The sequence below is a fragment of the Delphinus delphis genome, chromosome 1 (assembly GCF_949987515.2).
Source record: "Delphinus delphis chromosome 1, mDelDel1.2, whole genome shotgun sequence".
In the NCBI taxonomy this organism is placed as follows: Eukaryota; Metazoa; Chordata; class Mammalia; order Artiodactyla; family Delphinidae; genus Delphinus; species Delphinus delphis.
Window position 1 is genome coordinate 113458006 of NC_082683.1, and position 15705 is coordinate 113473710.

Genomic DNA, 15705 nt, shown 5'->3' on the forward strand with positions numbered 1-15705 from the left:
ATGTCATCCCCTGCCCCTGCCACTTCATCATGTTCATAAACTCATAAGAACTTCCCAGGGAGTTGTTAAAATCACAATTTTGCACTTTCCAAAAAAGGATAAATCATATTAAGATTTTGGCACTGGAAAAAGCTTGAGAGATTAACTTGTCTAACACCTTCATCTTATAGATCATGTCCAGGAAATGCCCAGAAAAATCCCATCATAGCTAATTGTGGTAGAGCAAAGAATGGACAAGTTGTTAGCTAGAATCCAGAGGTGATCTAATTAAGGATGAAACACTGGGCAGCTGATTTTGGACAGGAGAGAGGTGGTAGTGAGTTCTTGCTATTTATGAGTCCTCAAATAGCCAAAATACTCTGACCCAAAAGATTGGCAATTAAGTGTTAGAACTTAAAAAAAATGTGGGATACAGACAATTTGTCTCCTCCCTCAATCTCCTCTTTTTGTGTATTTCTTTCTTTTAAGGGACCATTTGTTGGATGTTCTTATGCTCCCCACACATTTCCTGGAGGATTTTACTCCTAAAACTTCAGAGAAGGCAACATTCCCACTGGTATCTGCACAGTGTGATGTTTTCAGAGAAGTTTTGCAGGCTTGTTGATTGGAAAACGTCTTATCCCAAGTCCTGTGCATTTGATATGGAGTTAAGATGTCCTGCCTTGTTATCTGGGGTCCATTTGCAATAGGAGTAAGTGCAGGACCTAGTGAAGGCCAGGAGTTGCTTGTACATTTGCTGCTTCTTCCAGGGAGGGTCAGAGGATGACCACATGGCTATCCTGGCTCTTAGGCAATGCCAATAGACCAGGTGACATTTTCACATCTTTGCCGACCTCAGCAAGAGAAACAGGAGATATTAGAGATCCTCAGGCAATCATCACAAATATTTCATATTTATTAGGGAGACACTCTTATCCAGGGACACTGAAGTACATAAGAAAGGAGAACTCACCAAATTGTCCACTGACAGGAGCTGTAAAAATATAAAGAGCCAGAGATGAGCACAGAGCAAGGAATCTTTGGCTTTTCAAAGGGAAAGCTTGTTTTTTTTTTCATTCATTTATTATTTCTTTCATTAAAATTTATTTTTTAATGTAATAGTCATTTGTCAAATGTCTATTTATACTGGTCATTGTGCTTGGACTAAAGCGTGAATAAAAAAGATGAATAAAAAAATGGTATCTGATAAAAGAAGTTGATTGGTGGGATAAATAGAAACCCTAAGCAAAATAATATAATTATAATACAGGGTATAAGTGCAGTAACAGAAATACACATGGGCATCTTGAAGGCAGAAGGGTCACCCATCCCAGTATGCAAGGTCTGTGTATGTGAGTCAGTGTGTGGCAAAGAGGGTGGGTGGACCATGAAAGATACCTGAAGGAAGTGATGCTTGAGAAGAATGAATGAGAATATAGGAGTCAGCCGGGCAAAGGTGTTTGTGTGTGGCAAGAGCTGATGGGGGGTATAATTAAGACAGAAAGGGCACAGATGTGAAGAAATATCACTGGTGTTTAGAAGTTGAATGCAGGAGTGGTCCTGGAAGGTAGAGAGTTTAGGGGAAATCAAATTAGACAGATAGGCAGGGCCTAAGTTATGGATGGTATGTAGCTATGGTTTCATCATAAAAGTAACAGAGAGCCATGGAAACGTTTCAAGTAGGAAAGTGACAAGATTAAAAGTTGTAACTTATTGGAGCACTCTGGCAGAAGTAAAGCAGAAGGACTGGAGGGAAGGCAGAGCAAGAGATGATGATATTTAATTTTCTTCAGAATGTTTATCTGAAATTATCTTATTTGCTTGTTTACTTTGTTTGTTTACTTTCCCTTCTCTAGAATAGAAGCTATGTGAAAGCAGGGACTTCTCATGTTCACCAAATATCACGCAGAATTTATAACAGTGCCTGGCTTATAAGAGACATTTCATAAACATTTATTGAGTAATGAATTAATTAAAGTACTAAGTTAGTAAGTATCTCTACTTGGGAGAATACGGGTTTGAGAAAGGGGTATTGGAGAGGCAGAGGAGGCAAAATTGACTAGTTTGTAAACTGATTACACATTCCAGATGAGGGACAGATTTGATTCATTCATTCAACAGAAATTTGTGGAATGCCAACTGTATCTAGGAACTGGACAAGACAATGGAAATCCAGCAGTGAGCAAAAGGGATATTATCTCTGTCCACATGGGGATGATGAGAAATAATCCAAACCTAAGTGTTATAATCAGAGCAATGGATTATTTGCCATTTTCTAAATATCTTGGCACCATGGATTTGTATTGTTTTGTAAGTAGCTAATATTTTTCTGAGTGTATTCTCTGTGGTAGATATTCACATACATTATTTCATGTAATCTTCTTAACTATCCCTATGAGGAAAGTTCTATGATTATCCCCATTTTACAGACCAGAAACTGTTTAAGTAGCTGTTAACGGCAGAATTGAGTTTTTAACCCATTTATTTGAACCCATCCTGTTTGACCCCAAAGCACATGTTACTGGCCATTACCCTATCCTGCTCCTTTGTTTTGGTGCCACACAAGGATGTGCTTCCTATTTCTGGAGTATTCCATGCAGCTTCCAACTATGGGGTCTTTTTTTCTCACATTGTGCTGCACCTCTTCCCTGCCCCTTCCATCTCCTACCGTCTATCTGTTTCATGAAGTCATTACCAGCTACTTGGCATATAGTTTTTAACCACTTTTACGATCATTGGTAACTTTGCTTGGACAATTGTTTAACTGAGATCTTGTTACATAGATATTTCTTGTACATTGGCCTTGTTGAAGGTCCTTCTATATCATGAGCTTCCTAAGCACAGAAATGCTGCCTCCCGTGTCTTCCCATCATTCTCAGCACCTAGCATAGTGCTGTGTATTAATGTTACTAAATAATTTGTTGAACAAATATGTTTTATTCTAATATTTTCAACTTTGGTAAAAAAAGAACCAGTTGATATGTGTGAATTGATAGACTTATACACACCCACAGGCACAAAGAGAATGTCACATGTTGGGAGTGACATGAACAAGATGGTAGAAGAGGAGGTCTCTAGTCTTTGTCTCCACCCTCTACAGAAACAAAGTTTTGGCAGCCATCTACAAACAAAAACTGAGAGCTTTGAGATCTAGAGATTGTGAAACCCCATTGGAGCCCAAGACCAAGGAGGGCCACTTTGAGAAGACAAGCACATGCGCTGGTAGAAGACTCACTGACTATGATCCCAGCTACAGAATGAAAGCTGCCTTATTCTCCTGTAAACTCAACTCTAGCTCCACTTGTCCATTGTCTTGCCACCAGCCTTTTCTGCCGAGGAATTCATGCTCATCCATGCTCTTGGTTGCAAGCCCACCAGCCTCAGACCTGAGTTCTATTTCTGAAGCAGTTCTGTGACTGAGATCCAGTCACACTCTACTGTAGTCCAAAGCAGTTTTGCCTGTCCAGGGTTCTACCCAGGGACCCAGTGAAAGCCACACCTGTAGGCATCCCTGACAACAGAACTTCATGTCTTGAACTTGACTGTGGTCCTAAAGCCATCCTGTGACCAAACTCCAGTACCACTCTACTGAAGTTCAGGGAAGTCCTGACTTCCCAGGGACCAGCCAAACAACCCAATGAGAGAATGCTCAGGGATCTAGCAGAAATCACACCCATCCATGCCCTTGGTAACAGGCTTGCCAACTTCAGACCCAAATGCAGACCCAGCAATAACCATGAGATCCAGCTCCAGCCAAGCTCAACCATGATCCTGGAGGCAATCCTATAAGTTCATGGAAGAAGCAAGAGTATTTAACAGTTCAAACAAGTAAATACCAGAAAGAGTGTCTGCTTTTCTAAATTCACAGACCCCAATGCAGAGCTACACAGATCATATTTTTCAGGCAAATATGACAACATCAAAGGAAACTAATAAAGCTCCAGTAACTCCCCTAACGATCCATGAACTGCTTGACTAACATTTCAAAATAATAGTCTTACAGAAGCTCGATGAACTATAAGAAAAAGCATACAAGTAAATTAATCCGCAAACAATAGATAAACAAAATGAGAAGTTTAACAAAGAAATAGAAAACATAAAAAAGAACCAAAACAAAAATCTTGGAGCTAAAGAATACAATGACTAAGCTGAAAAATTCAATAGACACCTTCAATAGCAGAAGTGATCATGCAGGAGAAAGAATCAGTAAATTCAAAGACAAGCCGTTTCATATTACCCAGTTAGAGGAACAAAAAGAAAGAAGACCAAAAAAGAGTGAAGATGACCTAGGTGGTTTATGGGATAACATTAAACCAATCAATATATGCATTATTGAAGTCCCAGAAGGAGCAGAGAATAAGAGTGAAAGACTGTTTAAAGAAATAATTAAAAACTTCCCAAATCTAGGGAGGGAATTGAACATCTAGATCCATGATTCCCAAAGGATCCCAAATAAGCTAGACATCAAAAGTCCAAGACATATTATAATCAAACTCTCAAAAGTCAAAGACAAAGAGAAAGTTTTGAAATCAGCAGAAGAACAGCAACTCATCACACACAAGGGAACCCTAATAAACGTACAGTGGATTTATCAGTAGAAAAATTGCAGATCATGAGAGAGTGGGATAATTAAAATACTGAAAGAAAAAAACCCTGCCAACCCAAAGTACGATACATGGCAAATCTGTCCTTTGAAAATGAAGGCGAGATAAAGACTTTCCAAGATAAACAAAAGCTGGGAAAGTTAACTACCATAAAACCTGTTGTAAAGAAAAGCTAAAGGAAGTTCATCAAGTTGAAATTAAAGAACACTAACTAGCAACATGAAAACACATGAAATTATAAAATTCACTGTTAAAGGTGAGTATATATATGGTTTGACTTATGATTTTTCAGCTTTGTGATGGTGCAAAAGCAATACACATTTGGTAGAAACCATACTTTGAACTTTGAATTTTGATCTTTTCCTGGGCCAGCAATATGTGGTATGATACTCTCCTGTGATGCTGGGCAGCAGTAGTGTGCCAGAGCTCCCAGTCAGCCACACAGTCAAAAGGGTAAACTTACAACAATTCTGTATCTATACAGTCATTCTGTTTTTCACTTTCAGTACAATATTCAATAAATTACATGAACTATTCAATACTTTACTATAAAATAGGATTTGTGTTAGATGATTTTGCCCAACTGTAGGCTAATGTAAGTGTTCTGAGCATGCTTAAAGCAGTTTAGGTTAGGCTATGATATTCAGTAGGCTGGGTGTATTAAATGCATTTTAGACTTATGGTATTTTCTACTTATAGTGAGTCTATCAAGACATAACCTCATCATGAATTGAGGAAGATCAGTATAGTTATATTCAGACTACTCTGAATACTGGGTCTTATTCTATTCAGTCTGCTATGAAAAAAATGCCATACTGGGTAGCTTATAAACAGCAGTAATTTATTTCTCAAAGCTCTGGAGCCTGGAAAGTCCGATATCAAAGCACTGGCAGACTCATCTCCAGTACAGTGCACTTCATCATAGACAGCTATATTTTCACTATAATCTCATATGGAAGAAAGCATAAGAGGGCTCTTTTTGGCCTCTTTTACAAGGGCACTAATCTCTTTCATGATGGTTCTGCCCTCATGACATAATTATCTCCCAAACGTCCCACCATCTCCTAATACTATCACCTTCGGTGTCAAAATTTTAACATATGAAGTTTGAGGGGAAACAAACATTCAGACCATAGCATCCTATATAATGGTATATAAATCACAATTAATTCCAGTGAAAAGAGTTTAAAAAGACAAAAGTATTAAAAATAACTATAGCTAAAACAATTTGTTAATGTATATACAATACAAAATATGTAAATTGTGATATCCATAACAAAATGGGGGGGAGAACTAAAAGTGTAGAGTTTTAATATGTGATTGAAATACATTTCTTAACTTAAATTGTCTGTTATATTTTATAAGGTCCCATAGTAATCACAAAGAAAAAAACTGAAATAGGTACACAAAGACCCCCAAAAGCTAAAACTATCTTGAACCAGAAGAACAAAACTGGAGGCATTATACTCCCTGACTTCAAATTTTATTACAAAGCTATGGTAATCAAAGCTAACATAAAAATAAACACACAGATCAATGGATCAAGAACAGAGAGCCCAGAAATAAGTCCACACTTTTATAGCCAACTGATCTTCAAAAGGAGTGCCAAAAACACACAAGGGGGAAAGAATAATTCTTCCTGTAAATCATTCTACAAACACTGAATATCCACATGAAAAAAAAAATTGGATCCTTATATATCACCATGTACAAAAATCAATTCAAAGTAAATTAATGACTTAAATATATGACCTGAAACTGTAAAACTACTAAAAGAGAACATAGGGAGAAAGCTTCTTGGCATTGATCTGGGACATGAGTTTTGGATATAACCCCAAAAGCATAGGCAACAAAAGTAATAACTAAAACAAATGGGATTGCATCAAAAGTAAAAGCTTTTGCACAACAAAGGAAACAACAATATAAAGAGTAACCTATGAAATGGGAGAAAATATATGCAAACCATATATCCAATAAGGGGTTAATATATAAAATGTCTAAGGAACTCTAACAAATCAACAGCAAAATACAAATAACCTGATTAAAATACAGTTAAGGACATAAATAGATATTCTTAATAGAAGACATAAAAGTGTCCAAAAGTATATAAAAAGATGCTCAACATTAATAATCATCAGAGAAGTGCAAATCAAAACCAGGAGATAACACCTCACACCAGTTAGAATGGCAAAATAGACAAAAGATAGACCAAATAGACAAAAAGATAACAAGTGTTGACGAAGAAACCTTGTACACTGTTGGTAAGAATATAAATTCACACAGTCATTATGCAGAAACAGTATGGAAGTTCCTAAAAAAAATAAAAGTAAAACTATCATATGATCTAGCAATCCCACTTCTGGGTATGTATCTGAAGGCAATAAAATCAGTATCTTGATGAGATTCCTGCATTCCCATATTCATTGCAGCATTATTCACAGTAGCTAAAATATTGAAACAATCTAAGTGTCTGTCAACTGATTAATGGATGAAGAAAATGTGGTGTATAATAATATTCCGTTGCATATATATATATGCAACGGAATATTATTCAGCTTTAAGAAAAAGAAAAAAATCCTGCCATTGTGAAAACATAGATAAACCTACAGGACATTATGCTAAATGAAATAAGCCAGAGAAAGACTAATACTGCATGATCTCACTTACATGTAGAATCTGAAAAAGTTGAACTCACAAAAGCAGAGAATAAAATGGTGTTTGCCAGGCAGTGAGTAGGATGTAGGGGAACTGGGGAGATGTTGGTCAGAGGAAATGAACTTTCAGTTGTAAGACGAAGGAGTACTGGATATCTAATGTAGAGTATGGTGACTAATAATGTTTTGTTGAAATTTGCTGAGAGTTCATTCTGAGTGTTCTTACCACACACACACACACACACACACACACACACACACACACACACGGTAATTATGTGAAGTGAGAGAAATGTTAACTAGCTGATTGTTGTTATTACTGTAAAATATATGTATATCAAAACATCTCGTACATCTTAAATATATACAATTTTTATTTGTCAACTATACTTCAATAAACCTGGAGGGAAAAAGAAAGAATGTCATGAATCAGGTTTTTCCCTTGCCTTGCCCACTTCTCCCTGTGAGTCTCGGTCTTTGTCTCCCCCTCCCTGTGTTCTTTATCTGACAATCACAGCTGTGGTTTGCATTTGTGTGCAAAAGAAGGAGACATCTTTTGTATTAGAAAACTTTCCTTCCCATGTCCAGCACCATGTTCTGGCATTGTCATACAAGGGATAAACACTCTTCCTCTGCAGAGAGAAAACTAGGGTCTTCTCTGAATGAGACAATATGAACAAGCAAACATAATACATTTTCTGGACTTTATCAAGTAATATTTGTTGTAGAAAAAAATGAATAAACCCTTAAGTGTTGTGGTCACTGTGGTTTCCTTCTTTGTAAAGTTGAAGCTCTGACCACTCTTTCAGCCTCAAGGGAGAAATCGCTGAGCTATACAGTGAAGCCAGAGAATATAATCTCCCCAGGCAGAAAAGAATCTCTGAGCAGGGGCTGAGCCCCAAGAAAAGGCCAGGTCCATGGTAGAGAGGTGCTGTCCCAACCCCACCCAGGGCCCACGTTGAGCTGTTCTACTTACCCAGGACCAGCAGTGATACCCACAGCAGCATGAAGACTTGGCCTGCCCAGGGCTGAGACCAAAAGAGAGGTTTTCTCAGGAATACCAGGTTTGGCCTTGATCTTACAGTTAGTTGTACACTGTCACAGTAGCGCCAAGGAAGACATCTGAGAAACAGCTTTTTCAAAGAGCAGGATGCATTAGTAAATTAGAAAAAAGGAAGTGGAAGTACCCATCCTTAACTACTAATCAAAGTTTCCTGCCCAGTGATCAAAGTGAAAAAATAAATGTTAGGGTTTTTAAAAAGCTCATATCCTTGACCCCACATTTCTATTGCTTGGAAAATACCTTAAGGAAAGTATGGAAGATAGCTCTAAAATAATGTTTTTGTGACATTATTCATAATAGCCAAAACACTTGAAGCAACATAATAGGACTGCTTAAGAATATTCTGATACATCTAAACAATGACATAAAATGCAGACATTAAGAATGAGATAAAGTTGCACATATAAGAAGGCAAGACAACCTTGATTAATGTGAAGAGAAAAAAGTGAGGAGTAGATTGGTATTTGTAGTAATAACACATTGGGGTAGATGTAAAAAATAGAGTACATGTGTGTATAAACTGACAAAGTATTCTTTTTTATTTCCTGGAAAGTATACCTAAAATAGTGGTTATATTTGAAGAACTATGGATGGGAAAGAGACATTTTATTTTATGTCTTTCTATACTGTTTAACTTTTAAAAAATTACTATGTTTGTGAATTGATTTTATAACTTTTTAAAACTCAAGTTTCCATCCTGGTATACTGACAGCAAAGATCACTAAGACATTAGCTGCCATGAGAAATGCCAGTTCCTTATTTTCAAATAGTTTTCCCCACCCTTTCTTTCTGAGTCCATACCTTGGTCTTCTTAAGGGGACATTTAATCTCATATCTGCAAATGCATATCACCTTACATATATTATGTTATATCCTACCTACTTCATTCTGAGACAAGAAAAACATGTAAGGGTAAATAGAGATTATTCCATCTCAGTCCAGCAGAAGACCTCAAGGGAACAAAGAGCTTTTACTTGCTTTTGAAGCTAATACAAATAGCTCTGCTACATATATTCTTGTATAGGTCTCTCGGTGCATGTGGGCACACATATCTGTTGACTATATACCTGGGAGAAGAATTCCTGGCTCTTAAAATTATTTTAGAAGGCTCAGTTTAGAAGGTACTGCTAAATTATTTTGGAGAGTGGTTGTGCTAATTCCTACCTTATCAACCAGTGTGTAAGAGTTCTTGTTGCTGTAAAATATTTACTGATATTGGTATTATACTCTTGTAAACTTTAGACACTGTGCTAGGATTATCTTAATGCAGTTTTAATTTTCATGTCCCTGGTGAATTATGCAATTGAACATCTTTTCATATTCTAATTGGTGAATTGGATATTTTTAATCTCACTGGTCATTTTTTCTTTTCTTGCCTTAAAATACAAATTTTATTTCATCTGGCTTGCAATTCTTCTTTTGTGATATCATTGTCTGGTTTTGGTAGTGTGATGTTGGTCTCATAAAATGACTTCAGAGGTGTTCTTTCCTCTGCAATTTTTTGGAATAGTTTGAGAAGGATAGGTGTTAATTCTTCTCTAAATGTTTGATAGAATTCACCTGTGAAGCCATCTGGTCCTGGACTTTCATTTTTTGGGAAATTTTAAATTACTGATTCAATTTTATTACTGGTAATTGGTCTGTTCATATATTCTATTTCTTCCTGGTTCCGTCTTGGGAGATTTTATCTTTCTAAGAATTTGTTCATTTCTTCTATGTTGTCTATTTTATTGGCATATAGTTTTTTGCAGATGAAATGATACTACAGATAGAAAATCCTAAAGATGTCACCAGAAAACTACTAGAGCCCATTAATGAATTCAGTAAAGTTGCAGGATACAAAATTAATATACAGAAGTCTGTTGCATTTCTAGATACTAACAACAAACTATCAGAAGAAAAATTAAGGAAACAATCCCATTTACCATCAAATCAAAAAGAATAAAATACCTAGGAATAAACCTACCTAAGGAGGTAAAAAGCCTGTATACAGAAAATTATAAAACACCGATGAAACAAATTGAAGATGACACAAGTGGATGGAAAGCTATACCATGTTCTTGGATTGGAAGAATTAATATTGTTAAAATGACCATACTAGCCCAAGACAATCTACAGATTTAATGCAATTCCTATCAAAATACCAATGGCATTTTTTTCCCAGACCACAACAAACAATTTTAAAATTTGTATGGAAAGACAGTAAACCTTGAAGAGGCAAAACAATTTTAAGAAAAAAGAACAGAGCTTCCAAACAGCTTGAAACTAGGTATTGAGATACTCCTCTTAGGAACTCTGAGAGTTCTTGGCATATCCTCAAATACTGGGAGCATTTAAAAATATAGTAGTCTGTTTGACGAAGCACAAAGATTTGAGAGATGACAAAGAGCTGGAGCAGGGTTGAATAATAAGTTTTATCTCCTACATGAGGCCACTCTTCAATATTGGGAGAGGGCTTCATTTCATCTACTGTATACAAACCATAACAGAGTCAAGCAAAGTAAAGAAACAGAGGAATATATTCCAAATAAAAGAACAAGATAAAACCTAGAAAGAAAAAAAACCTTAATGAAATAGAGATAAGTAATTTACCTGATAAAATGTTCAAAGTAATGGTCATAATGATGCTCACTGACCTGGGGAGAAGAATGGATGGACACAGGAAAACTTCAACAAAAAGAGGGAAAATATGAGAAAGTACCAAATAGAAATCACTGCTGAAGAATACAATAACTGAACTGAAAAATACACTAGACACATTCAACAGCAGACTAGATGAAGCATAAAAGAGGATGAGTCAACTTTAAGACAAGGCCGTAGAACTCACCCAATCAGAGCAGCAAAAAATAAATTGAGTAATTTTTTTTTTAAAGTGAAGATAACTTAAGGAGCTTATGAGGCAAAACCCAATGGACACACATTCAACTTATAGGTGTACCAGAAGGAGAGGAGAGAGAGAAAATAGCAGAAATCTTGAAGAAATAATGGATGAAAACTTCCCTAACCTGGGTAAAGAAATAGACATCCAGATCCACGAAGTTCCGAGTTTAAATAAGATGAATCCAAAGAAAACTACACCAAGACACACTATAATTAAAATGTCAAAATTAAAGACAGAGAGAGAATATTAAAGAGCAGCAAGAGTGAAATATTTTGTTATGTATAAAGAAACACTCATAAGACTAACAGTAGATTTTCCAGCAGAAACTTTGCAGGCCAGAAAGGAGTGGAATGATATATTCAAAGTGTTGAAACAAAGAATAAAAATCCAACAAATAATACTCTAACCCAGAAAAGTTATCTGGTAGAATTTAAGGAGAGAGAAAGAGTTTTCCATACAAGCAAAAGCTAAAGGAGTTTTCACCACTAAACTGGCCTTACAAGAAGTGTTAGGAGGACTTATTTAAAATAAAAAAAAAAGTTTAATTTCTAACAAGAAAACATATGAGAGAAAATATATAGTAGGTAAATATATAGTAAATTTAGTGGTTTAATGGTTTAGTGGTTTAATATATAGTAAATTTAGTGGTTTAATCACATAAAGCTAGTATAAAGATTAAAAGACAAAAGCAGTAAAAACAACTATTACAATCATTAGTTAAGGGATATACAAGACATAAAGATATAAACTGTGAGGTGGAAAGTAAAAATTTTGAGATATAGGGATCAAACTTATGTTGTTATCAATTTAAAATAGAATGTTATGTTATTATACAAAAGCCTCCTGGTAACCACAAAACAATCCTTTAGTAAATACCGAGAGAGAGAGAGAGAGAGAGAGAGAGAGTAATATAAGCATAACAGTAAAAAAAAAATTCATCAAACAACAAAGGAAGAGAAAAAGATTCAATATGTGGTGCTGGGAAACTGGAGAGCTACATGTAAAAGAATGAAATTAGTACATTTTCTCACACCATATACAAAAATAGACTCAAGATAGATTAAAGACCTAAATGTAATACGTGAAAAAGCTGTTAGGAGAGAACAGAGGCAAAACACTCTTTGACATCAATTGCAGCAATATTTTTATGGATCAGTCTCCTAAGGGAAAAGAACCAATAGCAAAAATAAACAATGGGACCTAATTAAATTTAAAAGTTTTTGCAAAGCAAAGGAAACCATCAACAAAATGAAAAGATAACCTACTGAATGGGAGAAAATATTTGCAAAAAGCTCATACAACTCAACATCAAAAACAAACAAACCAACAAAAAACAGAATTAAAAATGCACAGAAGAATTCAATACACATTCTTCCAAAGAGTAAATGCAGATGATCAACAGACACACCACTAATCATCAGGAAAATTAAAATCAAAACCACAATGAGATATCACCTCACACATGTCAGAATGGCTATCATCAAAAAGAAGACAAATAACAAATGTTGGCAAGGATATGGAGAAAAGGGAACACTTGTACACAGTTGGTAGAAATGTAAATTGGTGCAGCCACTGTAGAAAACAGTATGGAGGTTCCTCAGAAAATTAAAAATTGAACTACCATGTGATCCAGTAATTCCACTCCTGGGTATACATATAAAAAAACCAAAAACAGTAATTCAAAAAGATGCATGTACCCCAATGTTCATAGCAGCATTATTTACAATAGGCAAGATATGGAAGCAACCTATGAATGAATAAAGATGTGGTATATATATTGAATATATATATATATATATATATATATATAATGGAATATTACTCAACCAAAAAAAACGAATGAAATTCTGCCTTTGCAGCAACATGGATGAACCTAGAGGGTACTATGTTTAGTGAAATAAGTCAAACAGAGAAAGATAAATACTGTATGTCATCACTTATATGTGGAATCTAAAAACAAAACAAGCGAATATAACAAAACAGAAAAGGACTCACAGCTATAGAGAACAAAGTAGTGATTACCAGTGAGGAGAGGGAAGGGCAAGGGGCAAGATAGGGGTAAGGAATTAAGAGGTAGAAACTACTATGTATAAAATAAATAATTATATTCTACAGCATAGGAAATGTAGCCATTATTTTGTAATAAATGTAAATGGAGTATAATCCAGAACAATATTGAATAAGTATGTTGTATACCAGAAACCAATATAATATTGTAAGTCAACTATGCTTCAATTAAAAATAATTATAATTTAAACTGGTACACTCTTACAGAGACACCAGGGTGATTTTAAAATTTATCTGAAAGATAACATTTAAATTTCTAAAACATTGTGAAGATTGTTTAGGATGAAAAACTAACACTTGTAAATTTGGTGTGATAAATTCAAAAGAACAAACATGTTTGGAAACACATCAATGATTGTAATTTAATTTTGTTGAACATATAATTTCACTTGCTTGTATATTTAAATATTTTGTAGCTAAAATAATTATTCACTTAATGAATAAAAATAATATAAAATTTGGGAAGCTATTAAAAAAAGAAGAGTGCAAGAGAAGAAAAAAAGGAACACAGAAGAACTACAAACACAAGTAGAAAAGAATTAACAAAGTGGCAATATGTACATACCTATCAATAGTTACTTTAAATGTAAATGGACTAAATGCTCCAACCAAAATACACAGAGTGACTGACTGATAAGAAAACAAGATCCATATATATATACTGTCTACAAGAGAGTCATTTTAGATGTAAGAACACACACAGACTCAAAGTGAAAGGATGAAATAAGACAGTCTATGCAAACAGAACCAAAAGAAAGCTGGAGTAGCTATATTTATATCAGAAAAAATAGGCTTTAAAACAAAGACGGTAGTAAGAGACAAAGATGGGCATTACATAATGATAAAGGAGTCAATCCAACAAGAGAATACATTTATAAATATTTGTGCATCCAACATAGGAGCATCTAAATATATAAAGCAAATTTTAACAGACCTAAAGGGAGAAATAGACAGTAATAGTTGTAGGGGATTTTAATGCCCCACTTACATAAGTGAATAGATCAACCAGAAAGAAAATTAATAAGGAAACATCTGCCTTAAAGGATGTGTTAGCCAGATGGACTTAACAGATATATACAGAACGTTACACTCAAAAATAACAGAATGCACATTCTTCTCTAGGGCTCTTGGAATATTTTCCAGGATAGATCATATGTTAGGCTACAAAACAAGTTTTAATAAATTTATGATAATTAAAATCATATCAAGTGTCTTTCTGAACACAATATTAAACTAGAAATTAATTACATGAAGACAACAAAAATTTACATATGTGGAGATTAAACAACATACTACTGTGCTTGCTTTGGCAGCACATATACTAAAATTGGAATGGTACAGAGAAGATTAGCATGGCCCCTGTGCAAGGATGACATGCAAATTCGTGAAGCATTCCATATTTTTAAAACAAACAAACCAATCCAAAAATGGGCAGAAGACCTAAATAGATATTTCTCCAAAGAAGATATACAGATTGCCAACAAACACATGAAGGGATGCTCAACATCATTAATCATTAGAGAAATGCAAATCAAAACTACAAGGAGGTATCAACTCACACCATTTAGAATGGCCATCATCAAAACATCTACAAACAATAAATGCTGGAGAGGGTGTGGAGAAAAGGGAACCCTCTTTCACTGTTGGTGGGAATGTAAATTGATACCACCATTATGGAGAACAGTATGGCGGTTCCTTAGAAAACTAAAAATAGAACTACCATACGACCAAGCACTCCCACTACTGTGCATATACCCTGAGAAAACCATAATTCTAAAAGAGTCATGTACCACAATGTTCATTGCAGATCTATTTACAATAGCCAGGACATGGAAGCAACCTAAGTGTCCATCGACAGATGAATGTATAAAGAAGATGTGGCACATATATACAATGGAATATTACTGAGCCATAAAAAGAAACAAAATTGAGTTATTTGTAGTGAGGTGGATGGACCTAGAGTCTGTCATACAGAGTAAAGTAAGTCAGAAAGAGAAAAACAAATACTGTATGCTAACACATATATATGGAATCTAAAAAAAGAAAAAAAAAGATTCTGAAGAACCTAAGGGCAGGACAGGAATAAAGACACAGACATAGGGAATGTATTTGAGGACAAGGGAAGGGGGAAGGGTAAGCTGAGACAAAGTGAGAGAGTGGCAAGGACATATATACACTACCAAATGTAAAATAGATAGCTAGTGGGAAGCAGCTGCATAGCACAGGGAGATCAGCTCTGTGCTTGTGATCACCTAGAGGGGTGAGATAGGGAGGATGGGAGGGAGATGCAAGAAGGAGGAGATATGGGGATATATGCATATGTATAGCCGATTCACTTTGTTATAAAGCAGAAACTAACACACCATTGTAAAGCAATTATACTCCAATAAAGATGTTAAAAACAACAACAACAACAAAACCCACAACTTACTACTGAGCAATCAATGGGTCAGAGGG

At 35.2% G+C, this 15705-nt stretch overlaps 1 protein-coding gene and 1 non-coding gene across 2 annotated transcripts in view; one reads left to right on the forward strand and one right to left on the reverse strand.

Annotated features, from left to right (window-relative positions):
* The window catches only part of FCRL5 (Fc receptor like 5), a 49648-nt gene extending 41404 nt beyond the window's left edge, over window positions 1-8244 (reverse strand). Inside the window, exons 1-2 of the mRNA XM_060032223.1 lie at window positions 8214-8244; window positions 953-973 (exon numbers count right to left, since the gene is read on the reverse strand). Coding sequence (XP_059888206.1) covers window positions 953-973; window positions 8214-8244 — 52 coding nt within the window. The remainder of the gene's footprint in view (window positions 1-952; window positions 974-8213) is intronic.
* A 6301-nt stretch (window positions 8245-14545) lies between these two features.
* LOC132416789 (U6 spliceosomal RNA) lies at window positions 14546-14652 on the forward strand. The gene has a single exon (XR_009517725.1). It is a non-coding gene; the product is annotated as a U6 spliceosomal RNA (small nuclear RNA).
* Window positions 14653-15705: the final 1053 nt, after the last annotated feature.